At 38.5% G+C, this 22316-nt stretch overlaps 1 protein-coding gene across 1 annotated transcript in view; it reads right to left on the reverse strand.

Moving 5' to 3' along the window:
- The window catches only part of LOC100982736 (dual 3',5'-cyclic-AMP and -GMP phosphodiesterase 11A), a 275174-nt gene extending 254392 nt beyond the window's left edge, over nucleotides 1-20782 (reverse strand). The window contains exons 1-2 of the mRNA XM_034954574.3: nucleotides 20696-20782; nucleotides 13663-13803 (exon numbers count right to left, since the gene is read on the reverse strand). Of these exons, the coding sequence (XP_034810465.2) occupies nucleotides 13663-13803; nucleotides 20696-20782 (228 nt within the window). The remainder of the gene's footprint in view (nucleotides 1-13662; nucleotides 13804-20695) is intronic.
- Nucleotides 20783-22316: the final 1534 nt, after the last annotated feature.

Genomic DNA, 22316 nt, shown 5'->3' on the forward strand with positions numbered 1-22316 from the left:
ATGATCTTCATTGTCTGGTGCATTTTGTCTTTCACTGGGACTATTTGCGCAAAGATATGCATCTTTTGTGTTAATAGGCTAGTACATGCTTAGGCTGACCATGGGGAGGTGGGGTAGAGGTGAAGTAAAGGATAGAGCAAGGCTGAGGACCAGAGAGGAGAACCGCAAGTTAAGTTAGAAGCAGAAGTGATGGGCCTTGAATGTTGGGTAGTGTGAGCATTATTATACAAGCAATAGACAACTACCAATGTTTTGAATCATAGGAGAGGCCAGTGCATGTTTAAAAAGAAGCAGTAATTGAAAAGAAGAGTGCCCTGTTTGCAAGCAAGAAATGAGTCAGGAGAAAAATGTCCTAGTGAGAAATCAGTAAAGACACAGTGAAGAAGGTGGTAGAAAGAGTGAGAAGGAAGGGCTAGAAATGATGTTTCAAGGTAGAAGCAACAGATCACAGACACAGGTGAATGTAGAATAGTGAGAATGACTTAGAAACTACTCTACAGTTTTTAGCTTGAGTTACTTACTAAATGGTGATGGTTCTATTGGCTAAATAGGAAATATCAGAGGTGGAGAAGATTTGGGATGGGATGTAATGGAGATGGACAGTGGGGTTAGGGGTTCAGTAGTTGGAGATTATATAAATATATATATGCATACCTATGTTTATTTAACATATAAATGATTAATGATGTGAGTTGATTTACTATATTGATATACAGTTAGTAATAAAATGAGTTAATATGTATGAACAAGTAATATGATACATTAATGATGTGAGTGTGTGTGTGTGTGTGTATATATATATAGTAGTATATATGCACATTTTTTCAGTTAATATAATTGGCCCTCTTTATCCATGGGTTCTGCATCCACAACCAAATGCAGGTCGAAAATACAGCATTCAGGGCAATGTGAAACCTGCAGATACAGAAGGCTGACCTTTCATATCTGTGGGTTCTGCAGGGCTGACTGCAGGACTTGAGTGTGCATAGATTTTGGTATCCATGTGCTGTCCTGGAACCAATACCCAACAGATACTGAGGGATGACTGTGTATATAACAATAATAGTTTGGGTAATCATCAGAGGATTTTTTTTTAAATACTCTCCACTTTGCACACTAGAAAAACACTTGGAGCAAAAATCAAACTGAATTTAAGTGGGCTTCTTTATAGGGAGAAGGAAAATCAAAGAAGGAAAGGTAGGGAAATGGAAAGTAAGTGATAAAGAAAGCAAAGGCTGAGGCAGTTTTTGCAACTCACTTGAGAAGGAGGGCACTGAATTACAGACTGCCCCAGAACAATCGGAGGATGCTCGCCCCATCTCTTCCCCTTGAGTGTAGGATTCAGGAAGACCGTCTAGTTCACTGGCTTAATTGTATGTACATTTACGTAAGGACCAAGGAGCTAAGGAGGATATAAGAAAACAAGTGTGCCTAGCTAGTTTATGCTTCACAGTTTTGTAAAAAACTCCAGACACTAGCCAGGTATTTATAAGCTTAGTTGGAAAGTACTTCGTAGAGTTCTTAACAACAAAATAGCTGCCAGCCATCAGGATGATACATGAGAAGAGAACACTTGTAAAAACTAGGACTTGAGACAGTGCCTTAGGACATAAGATTAAAATGTCTACATTCACTTTCCTTGACTACACACAAAAATAAATAGAAATAATAGTAAATGCATGAGCTGGAAAGAACTAAGAGAAGTGATAGGAATTGCTTAGACAGGTTCATAGGATGGAATAACAGTAAGCAGGGAATATTCAGTTCAAGGAGCTAAATAGTTCCTAATGTTAACAGCAGCAGCCAGCTATGGAGCAATCTTTCCTTCTTCCCAGTCTAATGGAAAATGCCATTGACAAAATCACTTAAAATCAATGGACTGAAACACTTAAGAGAAGCAAAAGGGGGCAAAATATTAATTTTGTCAGGAGAAAGGGCTAGAACAGCAGTCTTCATTTCTATTTTTGGCATCCATTCAGTAAACTGAACAGTTTACACCTGAGTGCCTAGCTTAAAGACCACAAATGCAGTTTCTAAACACAGAGTTCAGATCTTGGTGAATCAAAGCTTCTACAACCAGAATTAATTTTTTCTCCCTTATTCCCTTCAAATATAAAGGCCATAAAACATAAATTTGCAATAAGCAGGTTTTTTTAAGTATTAGAATCACAAAATACAAATAGAACTTTTGTTTTCAGGAATTATTCTAATAAAATAGAAATAAAACTTACTTTTGGAGGGAGAAACTTTTATTTTCCTGAAATGATACTGTTTTGTTTTCTAATTATAAAAGTAGTGTACAGAATGCCAGTAGAGATGGTGCTATAAGTTCATGCTTTTACACATCTGATCTCTTCCAAAAACAGAGCAAAGACTGATAAAACACAGAGGAAATCAGAAAGACATTTAGAGATTGAAAGGAAGAGAGAAGAAAAGGAGAGGGGAAGGGGGGAGAAGGGAAAGGAGGGAAAAGATCTCTAAAGTCACAAGCCTGAAGACATGTAGGCCTGCTGAACTCCAAGTCCAGAAACAGGCTGGCAGTGATGGTCAGAATTTCAGCTCCTGCTGGGGTGTGGGGAACAGGTGACCCAGCTTCACCCCAAGAAACTGAACCAAGCTGCCTCTAGCTTGGTGTAATATTACTACATAGCAGGAAATCTGAGCCACCAGAATAAGTCTTGGTTTTTGATTAGGGGTCAGGAAGCTGGGCAAACTATTAGACAGGTAGGAAAGAGGGCAAGAGAGAAAGAAAGAAAGCAATGGCATAAGCAAACAAACAAAAACACTCTCCCATCCAAATCAGCTGCAATCCCAAATTCAAAAACACATAATTAATACAAACAACTAAATCAACAACCTACATAATTGGACAAAAAATACCGAAGAATCTGTTAAGCTAAAAATTTGAACACACCCGTAATCAGAGATTGATAGATGAAGAATAGAAAAGTATTAAGAATATAGATGACTTGGACAACATTTCATTCTTGATTAATGGGGTCTTAGGAAACGTCGGCTGGACAAGCCGTTAAAAAAAAAAAAAAAAAAAAGATTTTCCTCAGCTGGGTGCGGTGGCTCATGCTTGTAATCCCAACACTTTGGGAGGCCAAAGTGGAAGGATTGCTTGAGCACAGTGGTTTGAGACCAGCTTGGGCAACTAGTGGAACCTCATTTCCACAAAAATTAGCTGGATGTGGTGGTGTGCACCTGAAGTCCTAGCTACTTGAGAGGCTGAGGTGGGAGGATCACTTGAGCCTGGGACATCAAGGCTGCAGTGAGCTGTGATGGTGCCACTGCATTCCAGCGTAGGTGACAGAGTGAAACCCTGTCTCAAACAAACAAGCAAACAAACAAAAAGGATTTTGCTCCCTGAGAGAAAAGAGAGGGATGTGAAAAGAAGTTTCTCTTTCTTCTCCTGGACACAGTTATGTGTGGATGTGCTGCCTAGTGCACTATAAAGGGAAAAGCCAGCTGGTGATGGCCAACCACTGAGACAAGCAGAGGGCAATGGACAGAGCCTGGGTCCCTGATCACATCATCTGGCTGCTGCGTCATCCCCAGAACCACCTCCTGGAGACTGCTAGTCATGTAAGTTAATAAATGTTCTCAGTGTGAAAGCCACTTGCCCTTGAATACTCTGTTACCTGCAGGAGTCACCCAAATTGATCCATAAATTAGATAAATTTCAATCAAAATCTATACAGAGTTTTCATGGAATTTGCTAAGCTGCTATTAAAATTTTATGGAAGAATGACAGGTCAAGAATAAGCAAGCCACTTTTAAAGGGGAACAACACTGAGGACTTGGCCTATCAGATATCAAAATGCATTACAAAATTACAGATATTCAGATAGATACTGGTGCAGAAATAAACAAATAGACCAGCAGGACAAAATTGTGAGCTCAGAAACAGACCCAGGTATATATGGAAACTATAATTTTGAAGTGCCACTACAAAGTGGAGGCAAAACAGTTCTAAGACAATTGGTTATACACATACTGCTTTATACTCCACACAAAAACATTCTAGATGGATAAAAAAGACCATGCATACCAAATGGATGTAAAAAGATATACAATAATGCCATTATAGCTAAAGGTAGATAAAGATTTTTATAACAAAACCCTTAAAGCAAAAATCAAAAAAGGAGGTTAATAAATTTGACACATTAAAATTAAAATATTCCACAATTATACCTGTTGAGAGAGGCAATCCACAAAACCAAGCCATGCATGTCAGGACTTTAAGGCCCTAGTTCAGTTCTCAGGATTGTATTTGCAGTGAGCAAACCTGGGAGATGAAGTGACATCTTTCCACAGACAAACGTCAGGCTTGATACCACTCCACAGAAAAGGGATATATTTCCCAAGCACAGTGTTGTAATATGACCTCTTCTGTAATATGACCCAGTGCATGTGCATGCCCATACTCACCTGTTGCACCTGTGGAACTTGGAGAACATGGGGAACCAGCACCATTGTTATGGTTTACAATATAAGGTTTACATTTGTATCTGCAAGTATATGCTCCACTGTTTTTAGCCTTACTTCGATATTTAAATACATTCAATACTCAATACCCATCTTACTTATCCCAACTTCCCCACTCATCACCTGCTTGGCTAGATTTCAAACTCTCATACTTTTCAGGAAGGGCTTCTTAGAACTACATTTGCTGTGCTCTTCTTTGTATATTTGAAAATATCTCTCTGCAACTTGTGTAATTGTCTATGAGTTTGGCTTTAAATTTTGGATTTAAAATTATAGGGTCACATTTTCTTTCCCTGAGGACTTTGCAGATACTGCCCATTGTCCTCCAGCACAGGAGACTGCAACTAGGTAGTCTAACATCAGAATGAATTTTCCTGCAATAGATGCTTTGATTTTTTTGTGTGTAAATGCCCATATGCTTTTTTCAATATCTTTGAAGTCTATTAACACCAAATGTGTTTCAGTGCTAAGCAGTCGGTATCAGTTTTGCCTGAAATGGTGTGTTCCTTCAGTCTGTAAATCCAAGATTGTCTTTATTTCAGTAAAATGTCCTAGTGTTATAATTTTGAATGTTTTTATTTTTCCTGTTCCATTTGCCATGTTCTCTTTAGAGTTGCCCAGAATACTTAGTTTGGACCTCTGTTATTCTGATTCCATTTTTATCATTCTCCTTTTTTAATGCTTTATTATTATCCATTTTATTTTCAATTTTATTATTTGTGTCCCTAAAAGTATTTTAGAAGTATTATTTCTTCTTGTTTTTAATGTAGTATTCCTTTCTGTGCAGCTACATATTTTTCTTCTACTTTTTTTCAAGTTCTACCAACCCAGTTTCTTATCTTTTATACTGCTTATCATTTATTCCTTAAGCTTTTGTATCTCTTTCTTGAACAACTTTATTTTTCCTGAGAGATCTTATTATTTTTTATTTCATTTCATGGAAAACTTTAAGCGTTTTTCTGGTGTGTGTTTTTCACTTGGCTTTTGTTTTCACATCCCTTCCTACTTCTTTTGTTAGAGTATCTTTGCATGAGCCCCTGCTAGTGGCTCTTTGTTGTGTGTTAGTGTTTAAATGAATAATGGACGGGGAGGGTGAAGTCAGGGGAATGATTTAGGGTGGCTGCGTTTGAATTTCAGTTTATTGTCTTTGAGTGTGTTCTCACCAGCACTGCTCTGAGCAGCCATTTCAGCTTCTGCCTGGTGAGAAGTCTCCTGTGCTTACTGTAAAGTCCAATATGACACAGATATTTTTGTGTAATGAATTAGCTTTCAAATCTCTTCATCTGGCCAAGATAAGCAGCTGCAGGGTGACTTGCCATTCATGTTCCTATTTATCCTGATACATCAATAGCCTTGTTTCCAGGATGACTTGTCTGCAACTTTCCTTGTTCCACTCACCCTGGCCACACCTTCTGCCAATCTATGGCAGCAAGGAGGACTCAAGAAACATCCCCAAGCCTGCCCAGGCACCTGCTCTTACTGTTTCAAGCAAGTATACATGACTTATTTTGGTGAACATTGTGCTCTACCCAAGATGGCTGAAGGCAAGTAACCTCACTCAGCCTTTTATTAAATACTTCATCTTATCTAATTTCTACTGAATTAAGCAGCCCTCCCAACCTTATATGGGGTGGAAGTGGAGTGATGACTTGTGGCATGGGGTTATGAGTACTTCTTTTGTGGATTATGGAGTCTGCATGTCTTGTCCTGGGTCCAGATTGGTCTTTAATTGCTAAAAGTTAAGATAAATCCATTTAGCAAATCCTCTCTCCTGACACCTTGACTTTTAAGTTTGTTCTCTTGCTAAGAGGTTGACTACCTGCCCTTTCCTTCCATGAGATGATAAACTCATGACTCCTTCTGGAAGAGAAGATACAAGAAAATATGACTCAAAAGGAGAAAATTCAAAGCTCCGTCAATTTAATAGTTGTGAAAATGTAATCTCATTTATGTACCCATGTTCTGATAAAAACAGCTTCTTTTTATATATGTTGTTTCTCCCCTTTATTATTCACCTAAAATTATATCAAAGACATTGTTCCTATGAATATAGTCATATATCATTGTTTTAAAACACTACATAGAATTTCATTATATAAACTTCTATTGATATTTGAATTATTTACATTTTCAATACTATAGGAATGCAGTAGTATCCTTACATACTCATTTTGGTCTCATCTCCATCCATTTCCTTATTCTAAATTTTAAGAGGAGGAGTTGCTGGGTGCAAAGGTTACCCCTTTTTCAAGTTAAAATATATTTTCAGCTATTCAGGAGGCTGGGGCAAGAGAATTGCTTGAACCCGGGAGGCGGAGGTTGCAGTGAGCCGAGATCATGCCACTGCACTCCAGCCTGGGCCTCCAGCCTGGGTGACAGAGCAAGACTCCATCTCCAAATATATTTTACCAAACTTATGACCATAAAAGTTATCCCAACTTAAGTTCCCATATCAGTAATGAGAAAGTCAATTTTCTAATGCCCATACTCACACTGGTTATTATAATTATTTTCAAGCTTTACCAATCTGATGGCTGAAAAAATCATAGAGCTGTTTGAAAGTGCTTATTCTCATCAGAATTGAATGATTGTTCTAAAGAGCCTTTACCTACCAAGTGAATAAAACATATTAACCAGTATTTTTGCATTTGATTTTTTAACATTGAATCTTTGATTCTTCTGAAGTTTACATTGGCATTACAGAAATAAGGCAAAAAGCTGGGTACTCATTTTTCAATGTTATAAGAGGGCAAAGGATTATCTAGAACGGTGGTCTGTAAACCCTTGTCTGCTAGTCAAATCTGATATACTACCTATTTTTGTCAATAAAGTTTTATTGCAACACAGCCATGCTCATTCTTTATATATATTGTCTATGACTGCTTTTGTGTTATAATGGGCAAAGTTGAGTAGCTGCAATAGAGACTGTGTGACTTGCAAACCCTAAAATATTTACTCTCTGGGCATTTACAGAAAAAATTGCCAATTTCTGATCTAAGAAATGTACTTAGTTCCTTCCTCTCACTGGTTAATACAGATAAAAGACTCCAGATTTAGTGAAATTACAAGTTAACTTGTACCTTTCTCTGGTAGAGATACAAGTCATTCTCTCCAATAGAAAAGACAATCTTGAAGATTATAGTTTATGGCTTAGTTTTGTCTTTAACCAGTACTGTTTTTAACCTTGAAATTGTATCTTAACATTGCCCATAAACACCTAACTTCTCAAGTGCTCTTTGGACTGGTTTTAACATCATATTGGCTCCCTCATACATTAATGAGTTTAAAAAATCTTCAACTTGCATTTATTTTATATTTATATGAATCATAATTTTGCCTTTTATAAAATTATATTTTTATAGGTATGAACTAGAAATCCAGCTTCTTACGGTTTTTTTTTTCCAAATTGCCAGCCATTTGCTTCCAAAACATTCATAGAATAATACATCACTCTCCCCATCTATCTAATTGTTATATATGTGGATTGAATACAAGATAACTAATTAGAGAATATAATTTGCATATTGATTATAGATTTAAAGGTTCACAGATACAGCTATACAAAAAAGTAACACATTCTTTTTCTATAACTCAACTAAATTTAACTGCTTAAGCCTCAAGTCTGCTTATTGGCAGAAGACAAAAGAGATTACTCCAGTTAAACTCAGCCACTTCAGGTTTTCCCAGTCATTTCAGATTTAGACTCATTTAATACTGAAATTTTCACCAAGGAGACATGCACCTTTCCGGGTGCTTGGAGGAGACACGGCTGGCCTGCAGTCACCTGCTCACCCAGACTGGCCTCTGTTCTGAGATAAGAAGGACTTGCTGGCCCTCAGCACAGTCATTCCTAACACTGGATATGCATAAATATCCACAGCCCCTCCAGGACTAGGTCACAACACTGTCCCTTCCTCATCCTGACAGCCAGGCTTCTTCAGGCCCCAGCCCTCCTCTGTTAATGTCTGCCAGGAAATGGGGAAAGCTGCATTTGCCTCTCATGCTCCTTTGGGACTCTAGAAAAGCTGTCAGGCTCTCACTGCCTCTTACTGCCTCTGACATTGTCACCTCTTTTTTCCTGCCATGATGCCTGGGGGAAGTTTCAACTCCCCCCACCTGCTCTCCAATGCCCACCACCACCACTATACGGAGAATTGAGTCTGGGAGCAAGATTAGGAAGACTGACAACCTCACATTTATTATTCTCCTCTCCACCTCTCCTCCTTTAGTCCAGGCAATCCAAGAATGGGATAGTCTAGGGCTTCATCTATTCTCTTTTCATTCTACTGTTTTGTTCATAATTTTAGGTTCTGATTCATTCAAGCCTTAAGGAAAAAGTTTTGGTTTTCCAGAATAACCCTGCTATAAATTTTATATTATTTATTTATTCATCTATTTATTGATTGATTGATTTTCGGAGGTGTTGTTTCACTATTTTGCCCAGGCTGTCCTTGAACTCCTGGGCTCAAGCAATCCTCCTGCCTCAGCCTCCTGAGTAGCTGGGACTATAGGTGCATGCTACTGTGCAAAGCCCTGCTATAAATTTTAAAAGCCCATTTTGGAACTTAAAAACCCATTTAGCTGTTCCTGTATTCTGAGTAATTCCTCCCCTGAAGTAACATACCACATGCTTACTGTCAAGTTGGGGAGGGGTGTGGACAGGGGGACTCCCCTTAACCCCTTGATATCAATCTTTTTTTCCTGAAATTTTTGTTTTATGTTATGTAGATAACTATTGGTTATAACACATCTAAAAATGGAACTAGCACTTTGCATAAGGAAAAGCTCTTTGGTGTTTATCATAAATACCAGGGGCATCAGAGGTGATGAAGACTGTCTAAGAAGCATCCTGCTAGTGATATGTTCATTGATAATAATAAGGAAAGAAAGGTCATAAGTAATATGGAAAAGGTATAATTGTGGATTTGCTTGGTAATATTGAGATCTTACATGGATTCCTTTATTATTATAAAAATATACCTATTATTGAAATATTTCCAGTAAAAATAACTTTGTCAAGTTTGAAAATCTTCTAATACAGTAGATTAGAAGGGTGGTCATTCTTGCTGATCTTCTAACTTGGACTAGTTTTTATGGTGTGGTCTAACTCTTTGGCAGATGACCAAAAAAGTACAGATGATGGAAGCTGATATTGAATGTGGGGGCAGAGATAAACAGTTTCCGGTTTATCCTGGCTTCTTCTCCTGAATGTGGTGGGACTGTTTCTAGTCTCCTTTCTATAATTTCTACTGTACAACTTGGGTGGTGCACAGAACTGTGACACCTACAAGCCTAAAGGTTTGAGAAGCCTTTGGTGAGAAGTGTATTAAAGGAATGCCTAGTGTTGGTAAGTTTTCTGCTGGGGATGCCACATAAATAGATACCTTTACCCCAAACTTCTCCCACCACCTCCACAGGCAGCAGACTTACCAAAAAGTCTTCACTGCTTCTGGAACAATACTGAGCAGATTAATATTTTTTTTTCACCTGGTTCACTTTTAACCTTTAGAGTTCATCCGTATGGTGTTACAGGAGCTCATTCTCACTATAAACTAAAAATAAAATCCTACTCTAACTGAACAGACCCCCTCTTGGCCAAGGGGACCCAAGAAAAACCTTAAAAACTGAATTCCTGGCCATAAATGGAAGGAAAGTCGAATAGCCTCCTCATTATTTGCCCTCCGTTTTGGAGTTCATACACAGCTGAGCAGCATTAATGTTCAAATAGAGATCATAAGACTCACGAAACAGACTCTTTGTGGCAATAAGATACCAAATTATAAACAAGACCTAATGCCATGTAAGGCAAGGGTTAAGTCATTCCTGCAGGCTACCAATCTTGCTACATAGCATCCTTATCTTAATTTAAAACATTCCTTTCTGCTGACTCTAAGTTCTAGATAGAGCCTTACTCCTTTAATCTATTGCAAATTAAAGAATCTCCAAACCTACCTGTAACCTGTAAGTCCCTGCTTCAAGATATCCTGCCCTTTCGGACCAAACCAATATACACCTTCCATGTATTGATTTATGTCTTTGCCTGTAACTCCTGCCTCCCTAAAATGTATAAAACCAAACTGTGATCCAACTACCTTGGGACCACTTATTCAAGGCTTCTTCTGTTTGTATTTTCCCTGGGCCACTGTCACTCATATTGGCTCAGAATAAGCCTATTTACCTATATAACAAACCTGCACATGTATACCTGAACCTAAAATTAAAAAAAAAAAAAGGAGTGAGTTTCATATTTCAAGAGATGCTTTTTTGGAGGTGCTCTGAGGGACTTGATGACAGAGAAAACTTTCAATAATAAGTCTATAAAATACACAAGGTAATAGAAACAATTATCCATTTAAAAAATGCTATTCTGGGCCGGGTGCTGTGGCTCACACCTGCAATACTAGTACTTTGGGAGGCCGAGGTGGGTGGATCAACTGAGGTCAGGAGTTCGAGACCAGCCTGGCCAACATGGCGAAACTCCGACTCTACTAAAAATAACAAAAATTAGCTGGGTATCGTGGTGGGTGCCTGTTATCCCAGCAACTCAGGAGGCTAAGGCAGGAGAATTGCTCGAACCCAGGAGGTGGAGGTTTCAGTGAGCTGAGATCGTGCCATTGCACTCCAGCCTGGGGGACAGGGCGAGACTCCACCTCAAAAAAAAAAAAAAAAAAAAAAGCTATTCTGCCTTTAAAAAGAATAACATTTTGTAATTTCAAACAACATGAATTAGCTTGAAGGATGTTAAGTGAAATAAGCCAGGTACAGAAAGACAAATACTGGATGATCTCACTTATTTCTAGAATTTAAAAAGTTGAACTCATAGAAGAAAAAAGTAGAATGGTAGTTGCCAGAGGCTAAAAGTAAAAGTGAGTAGACAGTTGTTGGTCACAGTGTACAAGTTTCGTTAGATAGAAGGAATATGTTTTTGATTATACATATACATTATAAATTATACATTAATAATTATCCCACAATATATACATGTATCAAAACATCACACTGTATACCATAAATACATAAAATTATTATTTATCAATTAAAATTTAGAAAATTAGAATTTAAAAAATCAAAAAGCCAAAACAAAACAAAAATAAAATATTTTATGGAGTTTGGTTTTTCCATCAATATCACTTTGGAGGGGGATGGGTAAGAAAAGAGAAGAAATGATGAGGAGTGGTTCAGAATTTTCTGCCCCAACATTAGTCTTAGAATGTTCAGCAGTGATAGCAAAGAGGCCTTTTGAACTTTCAGTAGAATACCAGCCAGCGCTGTTATCGTTTGTACCATCTACTCTATCTAGATGGTGTATTTTGACCACTCCTCTTCCTACTTTATACCATGAAGATACTGCTGTTTCTACTGCTCCCTCCAGCTCTGCCCCAACATTCTATATCAACTTCCATCATCTATAATTTTTTGGTCATTTGCCAAAAAGTTAGACCACACCATAAAAATTAGTCGAAGTTAGAAAATTAGCAAGAATGACCATGCTTAACTGGTTTAAGTTGCTTTTATATCTGTTTACAAGTAAGCTAGCAAACAATGAGTTTGCCTGTGTCCAGATTCCAGCCTGCATACCCCTGACCCTCACCCCCAGCCACTTGCTCCCACAGGGACCTTGGGGTGGTTCAGGTTATCCTGGCAGCCAAAGCCCCAACAGTTGCCCCTTCCTGCCTTTGTTTAATGGGGGCTTCTCTGTGGCCCTGAAACCTGCCAGGTATTAATGAGCACCCCCACCACTTCCCGTTCCTTTAAGGGGCTTTAGAGTCAGGCAGTGGAGGTGACTGGCAAGTCACGCAACCTTCTGAGCCTTATTTCCTCATCTATAAAATTATTATAGGATGATAGTAACACCTACCTTATAAGATAAGGATTAAAAGAATGCAAATGTTTCACAACGTTTCTGGAAACACTCCGTAAGTATGGGCTATTGGAGTGTGTGTGTGTGTGCATGTTCTCCCAAGGTTCAGCTGAGATTTATACAATCACAGGATACTTTCCAGGCTATTGTTTGTGTAAACCGCACTGACTGAAACAGAAATAACCCCAATCTCTGCTAAAATCTGGGGAAACACTCCTAAACATTTTAGACATATATAGATTTTAAAAGATACTCAATATTGTAAGTCTTACAATACTTATTATTAAATGTCCAAAATTTACCCTAAGGTTCCTATTCTTTGAGGAAAACAAACCCAAAGGCAAAGGGAATAATCTTTTCTAAGTAAAGTGTGGCAAAATAACATTCTGTCAGGTATTAAAGCAACTCTTAATTGCTAGAGAATTCCCGATCTTTGAAGCAAGTTCTCAGCAAAGATATTAAATTGCTGCCAAGGGTTTAGACATTTAACTTTCAAGAATTTAGATTGATGATGATGATTATTTCAATATTGTTGCTTATCTACCCAGCAGATTTCCCCCTGAAAGCCAAAGGGCTTAACAAAACCAGAAAGCTGGCCACAAATTGCCACGGTGAGGCAGCCCTAAGGCCCTGAACGAGATGCTTCCCTATGGAGCAGCAGGAACCCCTGCAGGGAAGTGAACAGCAGCCCCCTTCACCTGGTAAGGCTACTCTGTGCCAGAATTCGCAGGTTAACAGCAGCTGTGAAAGAACCTGGAAGCCTCCACAGGACAAATCTGCTGCAGGGAAGGGCCCAGCTTCGGTTGGCCATTCCATTCTGCTCGAGTCCAGTTTGTCTGGGCTCCAAGAGCTAAGGGTACTGAATCTCCACTCATTTGTTTGCTTCCTCCTTGCCTTAAGAAGGCCATGGAGCATTCTCTGGACTGAAATCCACCCCACGAAATGCTGAGGGCCTTACCCTTCATAGGTAAATAAAATGTGAGACAGACACTTGAGTTTATCTTCTAATGGAGCTGTGTGAGGTTGGGCAAATCACTGAACCCCTTAGTTCCTTCATCTGCAATTACAAAGGCCTGGGTTAGATCTCTAATGTCCCTGTTAGCTTAAAAGTCTATGTTTCTAAGTTGACTGCAAAAAGAGAATGAAATACACATAAAGAAAATAAAAAACTTGTTTGATGAAATGTTGCCCCATGGTTGAAGAGTCACGAAGAGTGAATCAAGTCACAATTTCACAAGTCTAATTATAAATAAACTCAACTTTATTCCATTCACACAGTCTTCAACTTTAAAAGATAAAAGATAACTTACTGGTGATTCGATGTCCTCTAGGAGTAAAACAGAACAGCGTTCACATTTCAGCAGAGTTTGGGCCCGATGCATTATTTTCTTGACAATTTTCTCCAGGTCAGTCTGTTCTTCAAAGAGGTCATTAACCACCTCTAGCAAAGCCTAGAAAAGATGAAATAGATGTATATAGGTGGATGTAAAACTGAAAAAAAGTTGCTTTTCTTCTTAAAATTTAATCTTTGCTTTAATAAAATACAGTAAATCTTTTTGTGTAGCTAATTTTAAAAAATTTTATGATTGTTTTGACATATTTTTATCTCTCAATTTTAGAACACATGCTTAAACTGCAAAATACAACTTGAGAATAGAGCTAGTTCTTGTAACAGGTGTGAAGATAAGTAATTCAAAACCTAAGCTATTGTAACTCTAGATTATTTTGAGTCTTAAAGGATGCTGATTATAGGGGTCACTTGAGAGGCAGGTGTAACCAAGGCAGCTATAACCCTTGTTTCTCTTGACTATAGATTAGCCTTCTTCCTTACCAAAATTGTTTGGTAAAATGTTGAAAATTACTAATGAGCACCAGAGAATACCCCTTCCCTCTTCACTGTTGATCTTCATTACAGATTAACTTCCCTCTTACTCTTCTCACACAAGAACTCCATAGCCATAACATTGCCTTAAGATGGAATGTTAAATATACTCTTTTAAATTGGAAAGAAAATGAAAACCAGCTATGAAGAAAACAAGCTGTATAGAAAAGAAAACAAACTGTAACTAATTATATTGCTATAACTCATACACCGGCCTTGTATAGAAAATGCTGAAACCCTATTAAATTTCTTTACTTTGTACCTGTAGAAGCAGGAGCTTAACTTTTAACTTTGAAACATTTACCCCATTTCTCTGGAGTCTGCATCTCCCAGATTGGCCATTCCCAGCTTTTCACTTGAATAAACTCTTTAAAACTAGATTCTGATTATTAATATTTCAGTTTGACACAGGGATCATATAACCATTAGCTACAGGCATTTCCACTTTTCTGTAGTAATTTTTCTGCAATGCAACTACGTACAAACCCAATATTTTGGCCGGGCGCAGTGGCTCATGCCTATAATCCCAGCACTTTGGGAGGCCAAGGAGGGTGGATCACAAAGTCAGGAGTTTGAGACCAGCCTGGCTAATACGGTGAAACCCCAACTCTACTAAAAATACAAAAAAAATTAGCCAGGCATGGTGGCATGTTCCCGTAGTCCCAGCTACTCTGGAGGCTGAGGCAGAATTGCTTGAACCCAGGGAGCAGAGGTTGCCACTGCACTCCAGTCTGGACAACAGAGTGAGACTCTTTCTAAAAAACAAACAAACAAAAAAACAAACAACAACAAAAAAACAAAACCAAAAAACATTTTATAAATAACGAATACCTCCAAAGCACATGGATTTCAGAAACTTACAAAGCAGCTTTTCCTCACTGTCAGGAAGAAACAGATTCTTGGTCAAACTTGAGACATTTTCACTAATACACATCCCTTACATAACTCTGAAAGAATTAGAGAGGTGAATGCTAATTAAGGTTCAGATTCTTAAATATATATATATATATATATAAAGATATGTAATTTACATTTAGTCTTTGCTAAATGTAAATACATAAATTACATATATAATATAAATATATATAATATATACATACCCTTCATATATATAAAATATATATACCCTCCATATATATAAATATATATATACTCACATACATATATACCCTCCTTAATTCCTCTACCCAAGACGAAATACTGCTTTATCCCAAACTGTCCAGAAGAACATTTAGATATTTATATATCAGGAAAGAAAACACTTAATTTTTTTTAAAACAGCAGAATGAAAAGCACACGACTTAGAAAAAAATCTTAAGCTCTAACTTGAAAACTGTGTACTTATTTAAAAATTAAATTGTAGTAACCCGTGGTTTTCTCTAGCTAAGAAATTAGCTGCAATTTTTTTGCATTGAAATAATGTTTGTTTGCTCAGGTCAGGTATGGATTTGTGAAAAATAAAAAATAAATAATAAACAATATTTGTTTGGAATTTTTAATGGCATGGATGTTTCCAGAGATTTAAGATTAGTAGGTTATGTACAGGTGGTAGACATTATGCTTCTCTCAGAGAGCAATCAGAAAATTACATAGTCAGTGAATTGCCCAGAGGGCACTTGATTCAACAGAATGTAGAAAGAGGTGCAATCTTAAGTCTGACCTCTCACAAAAGGATTTCATGAATTGTCAAATTCACATCTATTCATCATGGTGCTGATCATCATCTCAGGGACATGACTAATTTTCAACTTCAGTAATGAATTTGATTTGTCCTGAAATTATTTGAAATGTGACAATTTCTTCTCTGAATCTATTCAGGTAAAAAAGCATTTGAGTAGCTGGGCGTGGTGGCTCATGCCAATAATCCCAGCACTTTGGGAGGCCAAGGCAGGCAGATCACATGAGGCCATGAGTTCTAGAGCAGCCTGGGCAACATGGTGAAACCCCGTCTCTACTAAAAATACAAAAAAATTAGCCAGGTGTGGTAGTGCATGCCTGTAGTCCCAGCTACTCAGGAGGCTGAGGCAGGAGAATCACTTGAACCTCGGAGGCGGAAGTTGCAGTGAGCTGAGATCACGCCACTGCACTACAGCCTGGATGACAGAGTGAGACTCCATCTCAAAAAAAAAAAAGAAAGAAAAGAAAAGAAAAAACATTTGAATGAGTTAAGAAATCCATGAAATGAGTCCAGTTCAATGAGCAATTGAAAGAGGACCAAATATCCTGGGTAGGGTTATTGAAACCGCCATTGCAAAATTATAACTGGGCTGACCTAACCAGCTCCATCTTGCTTCTAATCTCCAAACTGTCCTTGTTCACTTCTGGGCATAGGCTGAACTAACTTTGGGAGGAACACAGTTTATAGTTTATTGTTTAAAACAAAGATGACAATAGCCCTTTCCCAAACAAACCCCCTTCTTCCCTGGGGACTAGAATGCCTTCGTAGGACTAACAAATTAGCCACAAGATCAGAAATTATGGCTTAGGAGTCATACAGCTGACTCTTCCTAAACTGCTTCTCAGATCAGTGCTTGAGATATTTTGCAGACCCTGTACCTGATGGATCAGCTGGCACCACCCAGATCGATAAATTGGCTCATCTGATCTTGTGACCCCCCGCATCCATGAGCTAACTCAGGGCAAGAGGACAGTTTCAATTCCCTATGATTTCATCTCCAACCCAACCAATCAGCATTCCCTACTCACTGGCCTTCCCCCACCCACCAAATTATCCTTAAAAACTCTGATCCAGGGAGACTGATTTGAGTAATAATAAAACTCTGGTGTCTGGCACAGCTGACCCTGTGTGAATTACTCTTTCTCTTTTGCAATTCCCCTGTCTTGAGAAATCAGCTTTGTCTAGGCAGCAGGCAAAGTGAACCCACTGGGTGGTTATATTATCTCTAAAGAAAGACTGAACAGAGCTAAGGACCATATTGCTCCATGATCCCAAAGCAAACAGGAACATCAAAAGGTGAAAAAACTTTTAAGTGAATCTTGATATTTGGCATTTGGACAGCAAATCTCTGTAAGGGGTCAATGAACAATAATTCCATGTTTAGACATTAAAAATGAGACAATTGTCTCAGTAATTACAAGCAAAAAGCCCTGTTATTAATGGGGAAAACATTATTTCTTTAATCATCTAGACTATTTCTTCAGATGGATCATATTAACTGAACAATTATTTAACTTTTCAATTTGTTGTGATTGCATGGAGAGAGCCTCTGGGATCCATATACAAGAACATTTATCTCAGAGGAAAAATTAATTGTGCCTTGAGTCTTGCACTGACAAATCAAATTATAGTAATTTTATTGTTTCTAATTTAAAACTGCTTTATTAATGAGTGATGGAAGTTTTACAAATAACAATGCAGACTAGCTCCAGGATAGGAGAAAAAGAGAAGAAAATCTAGGATAATATCTGTTAGGCCTCTGAGCCCAAGCTAAGCCATCATATCCCCTGTGACTTGCAAGTATACATCCAGATGGTCTGAAGCAACTGAAGATCCACAAAAGAAGTGAAAATAGCCTTAACTGATGACATTCCACCATTGTGATTTGTTCCTGCCCCACCCTAACTGATACGATATATTCTCCCCTGCCCTTAAGAAGGTACTTTGTAATATTCTCCCCCGCCCTTAAGAATGTACTTTGTATGCCTATCCCAAACCTATAAGAAACAATGATAATCCCACTACCCTTTGCTGACTCCTTTTTCAGACTCAGCCTGCCTGCACCCAGGTGAAATAAACAGCCTTGTTGCTCACACAAAGCCTGTTGGTGGACTCTCTTCACACGGACGTGTGTGACAATATCCAATTCAACAGATAATGGAAGTATTTTACACAGTTGAATAGGCCCTGCTTCTTGATGTCACTTGCCTTCCAGGAAATGAGTATCTGCATTTTGTCCCTCCTTCTAGTGACCTTCTTTTGCTCCTGGACGTGTCCTTGGAGCTTTCCATTCTCTTATCTACATATTCTTCCCTAAATTAACCCAGCTAGATCCCTGGCTTTAAATAGCCTTTATATGCTGCTGGTTCCCAAATCTTAATCTCCAGTCCTGACATCTTCCCAGAGCTTTAGACTCCTGTATCCAACTGTTTACTTGCCAGCTGTGCCAGCCAAGAGTCTCTTTCACTCATTTCCCATATCAGCAAGCCCCCACAGATTTCACCACTGATTTTGGAGGAAATCTGTCACTTCTCACTGCCCTAGTCCCAGCCATATTATTTTTTGACTTCAATACAGTTCTTTCCTAAGTCCTCTCACTGCTCCAGCCTTCTCCCTCCCTCCCCAGCCAGTTTATTGTCTCCAGGGAGGCCAGAGTGAACTCTATTAAAAGTAAGTCAGACTCAGCTCAAAATCATCTAATGGCTTTCCATTGCACTCAGAATGAAAGCCAAAGCCCTTGCCATGCCCACAGGCTTTTCTACCATCTGGCCTGCCTCCACGTCCTCATTTTATTTTTTTTCCCTTTCACTCTTCCCCTTTCTCTCTGCTCTCTAAACACACTGACCAAGCTTTCTCCTGCCCCAGGTCCTTTGTGTTTGGTATTCCACAGCCAGAAATGCTCTCCGCAGACCTTTGCGTGGCTTTGCTCCTTCTTTTCATTCAAGTTTCTGCTTATAGATCATCTCCTTATACAGACCTTTTTGATAACCCTCTAAAATAAACATCCTCCCGACCCAGCCTTCCTCAACCCTTTATCCCTTTATCTCACTTTATTTTTCCTTGCAGTATTTATCGCTACCTATACTATGCAATTTAAAAAAATTGTTTTCTTATCTAATATGTATTGTTCTCATGAATAGTAAGTTCCATAAGGGCAGGGATTTGGATAGACAGCATGTGAAGGGAACTACATAATCAATACTTGTTGAATGAATAAATTAATTGTGCCATACACAAGAATGCAAAGATTAATCATATATGAAGCTTCACTTAAGGAGTTCAAAATGTAGTTGGAGAGGCGGGCCCTCCTTAAATATCATAATACAGTGTGATAAGTATTCATAATAGAATAGTGGCAGTAGATACAAGGCAAAACCATAAGTGAAGAAGGGAAGATTAATCAGAAAGCTGAGCTGGGTCCTGAAGAATGTTTGAGGCACATGATGTGGTTGGAAGGAGTCGGACTGACATGAGGCATTGAAGGCCGAGGGAGGAATACGGCTAAAGGTATGATCAAATGAAACAGATTGTTTGCTGGAAATTGGGGACTATATTGCTGGAGTTCCAGATGAAAGCAGGAGCATGGTAAGACATGGGGCTAAAGATGAAAAGAAGATCAAATCAGAGAAAAGATGTGGTATGCCATGCTAAAGACCATGGCTGTATTAGTCAACTATGTTCATCTGTTTACTGATAAAAATATCCATAAATCATAATAATTAGCAAATGAAATTTTAATCAACTTGATGCCCAGATTAATTAGGGGTTTCAAACCTTTTTGAACATCGTTTTGTTAAATATATTTCTAAGTTGTTACAGTAATCTTCCTATATTTAAAATTAGAATGAGTATAATATAATTTAATCTCTATTTGATAATGTAGCATTTTTTGAGTACTAGACTTTGCCTTTTTTGCAACTTAGATCTATAGCTCCTGAAGGTATAAAAGAGCTCTCTAAGTGTTTCTTTATAATACTGTAAAACAGTCTTTGCATTATTGTTCCAAGTATCTAGTGAAGGGCACTTTCAGAAACCCTTTCAATCCAAAAATGGTTTCAATCCAAAAATTGTTTCAATTCAAAAATAAAATCTGGGAAGTGGGGGTAAGATCATGTTTGTAACGTAACTTGCTTCTTAAAGGAACTTAGTTGTAAAAGCATCACCAAATTGTGTTATTGCTTCAAAGCCATAAGTAAGCAAGGATATATCTGCTGCCTTATAGTATAGATGTGATATTAATTTCCTTTTTTTTTTTTTTTGAGATGGAGTCTAGTCTGTCACCTAGGCTGGACTGCAGTGGTGCGATCTCCACTCACTGTGACCTCCGCCTCCTGGGTTCAAGCAATTCTCCTGCCTCAGCCTCCCGAGTAGCTGGGACTACAAGCACCACCACCACGCCCGGCTAATTTTTGTATTTTTAGTAGCGACAAGGTTTCACCATGTTGGCCAGGCTGGTCTTGAACTCCTGACCTCAGGTGATTCACTCACCTTGGCCTCCCAAAGTGCTGGGATTACAGGCTTAAGCCATCATGCCCAGCCAATTTCATTTTTAAAAGAAGCTTGTACCCCTTCCCCCAAATAACAACAGATAATGTGTATCCACTTCCATTTGGGCTTATTGCTTAAAGTGTATCTTCAACCACAGCCTTGCAGAATTATACAAATAAAAAAGATTCCTGTACTATTCAAAGATCATTCATTGGCTGTTTTTAAAAGACATAATGACTTACAGAAACCAGAAAGAGAGTTTTGAGGAGTGTCAACAATGTTTTTATTTACTCACTCTGCTTCTTTCATATTCTTTCCTTGAGGCAGCAAACAGCTGAGCGTTAGATATGGCGATTCCACAAAATGGAAGATACATCTGCATAACCTGGGACAAAGAGAGTAGTAAGAACATTAAAACATAAGAACATTGATACATCCCTTGTAGACTAAGTTGCACACTTCCTCCATATGCCTGATTGTAATACTTTATTTGCATCTATAGAGATTGAGTACAGAGAGTTGTTGATACTAGTATTTTAACTTCATTATGAATATTTTTCAAAGTTAACTAAAATATGTTGTAAATCAAGCTTTAACTAGAGAATTCACATCTATGAAGACATAAAGTGAAGCAACACATTATGAGGGCTGTGACATAGGAACTGTGCCTAAAGCAGCTTGTATTATTTCTTGGATAAAAGAAGGATAAATAAGTAAATGAACTGTGATATACCTGGAATTTAAGGCATGTGCCCATACTCACATTTGGAGGTAGGCAGGATATAAGTCAATTCTTTCGTTGGCATATGGCATATACCATATGTATATGGCATACAATTCACATCTGTAGCAGGGATTTCAGCTTGATTCTAGACCTATCTGCTACCAGTTTTAAACATGCCTGTCAGGATGGGCCCAGTGGGAACTAGGGGTCAGCAGGCCTGGCAGCCTTCTGCGACAGAGTTCTAACTGTGTCTGCCACTGTGTAGACATAACTGGTCACAAATCATACTGGTGGGATGCTTCTGCAGAAGCCTGATGAGGAAAGGCTGGGAGCCTGTAATGGAGAAGTCCTCCTATGGGCAGAAACACCCAGCCGTGATGGGCCTACCCCTAACAAAGACTTTCTCATCATGGAGGTTTAGGCATAGGGATTTTTACTACTGCCTTGCACTCTCAAGAAATTCATCTCCAGAATCTCTGATTCCAGAGAGATAGAATGCTCCAAGTAAAAACTGAAAGAACTATTTCCCTAAATTATTCGCAATGTAGATGAAACAAGTGACATACTTGGGACTTCTCTAAAGCAAGAGGGAAAAAAGCATGTTTATATCATAGACTCTATGTCTCTCTGTCTCTCTCACACACACGCACGCACACACACACACAATGGTGCCCTAGGAAGAGGTACAAAGCGCTGGCAAAATAGAGCAATTCCTGCTGTAACCAGCAGAGGGCAGTGCAGTGCCCGCTGTGGGTGAGGGATGACAGCAGCCTCCACCAACTCAGGAAGCACTTGTGAAGCACCCAGGACATCCAGAACAGAATCACCTGGAGTGCAAGGCAATTATGCAGAGGACTTGAGGTACACAAAAGATGAAGGGCAATTCACATTCCCTATCGCTGAATTTCCTATTAAAATCTTTCCTTGGTTACCTGGGCATGATCAACTCTGACCTAGGGTCCTGGAAAGAATTTCAGAGCCATATAAAAACTAAAGCTATGACCTCATTTTTAAAGAAGGTAGAGAAACAATGGGATCCGAATTAAGAAGACATACAAAAATCAGTGATTTTTGCAGATGTTTTGGGGATAAATTCCTTCCCTGGATTTTCACATGTTGCCTTCTGGAACTAGATGTTATTTCTGTTACCCCCTACTTTCCCCTTTCTTGCTACTCCCCCTCATACCTTAGA

The sequence above is a fragment of the Pan paniscus genome, chromosome 13 (genome assembly GCF_029289425.2).
Source record: "Pan paniscus chromosome 13, NHGRI_mPanPan1-v2.0_pri, whole genome shotgun sequence".
NCBI lineage: Eukaryota > Metazoa > Chordata > Mammalia > Primates > Hominidae > Pan > Pan paniscus.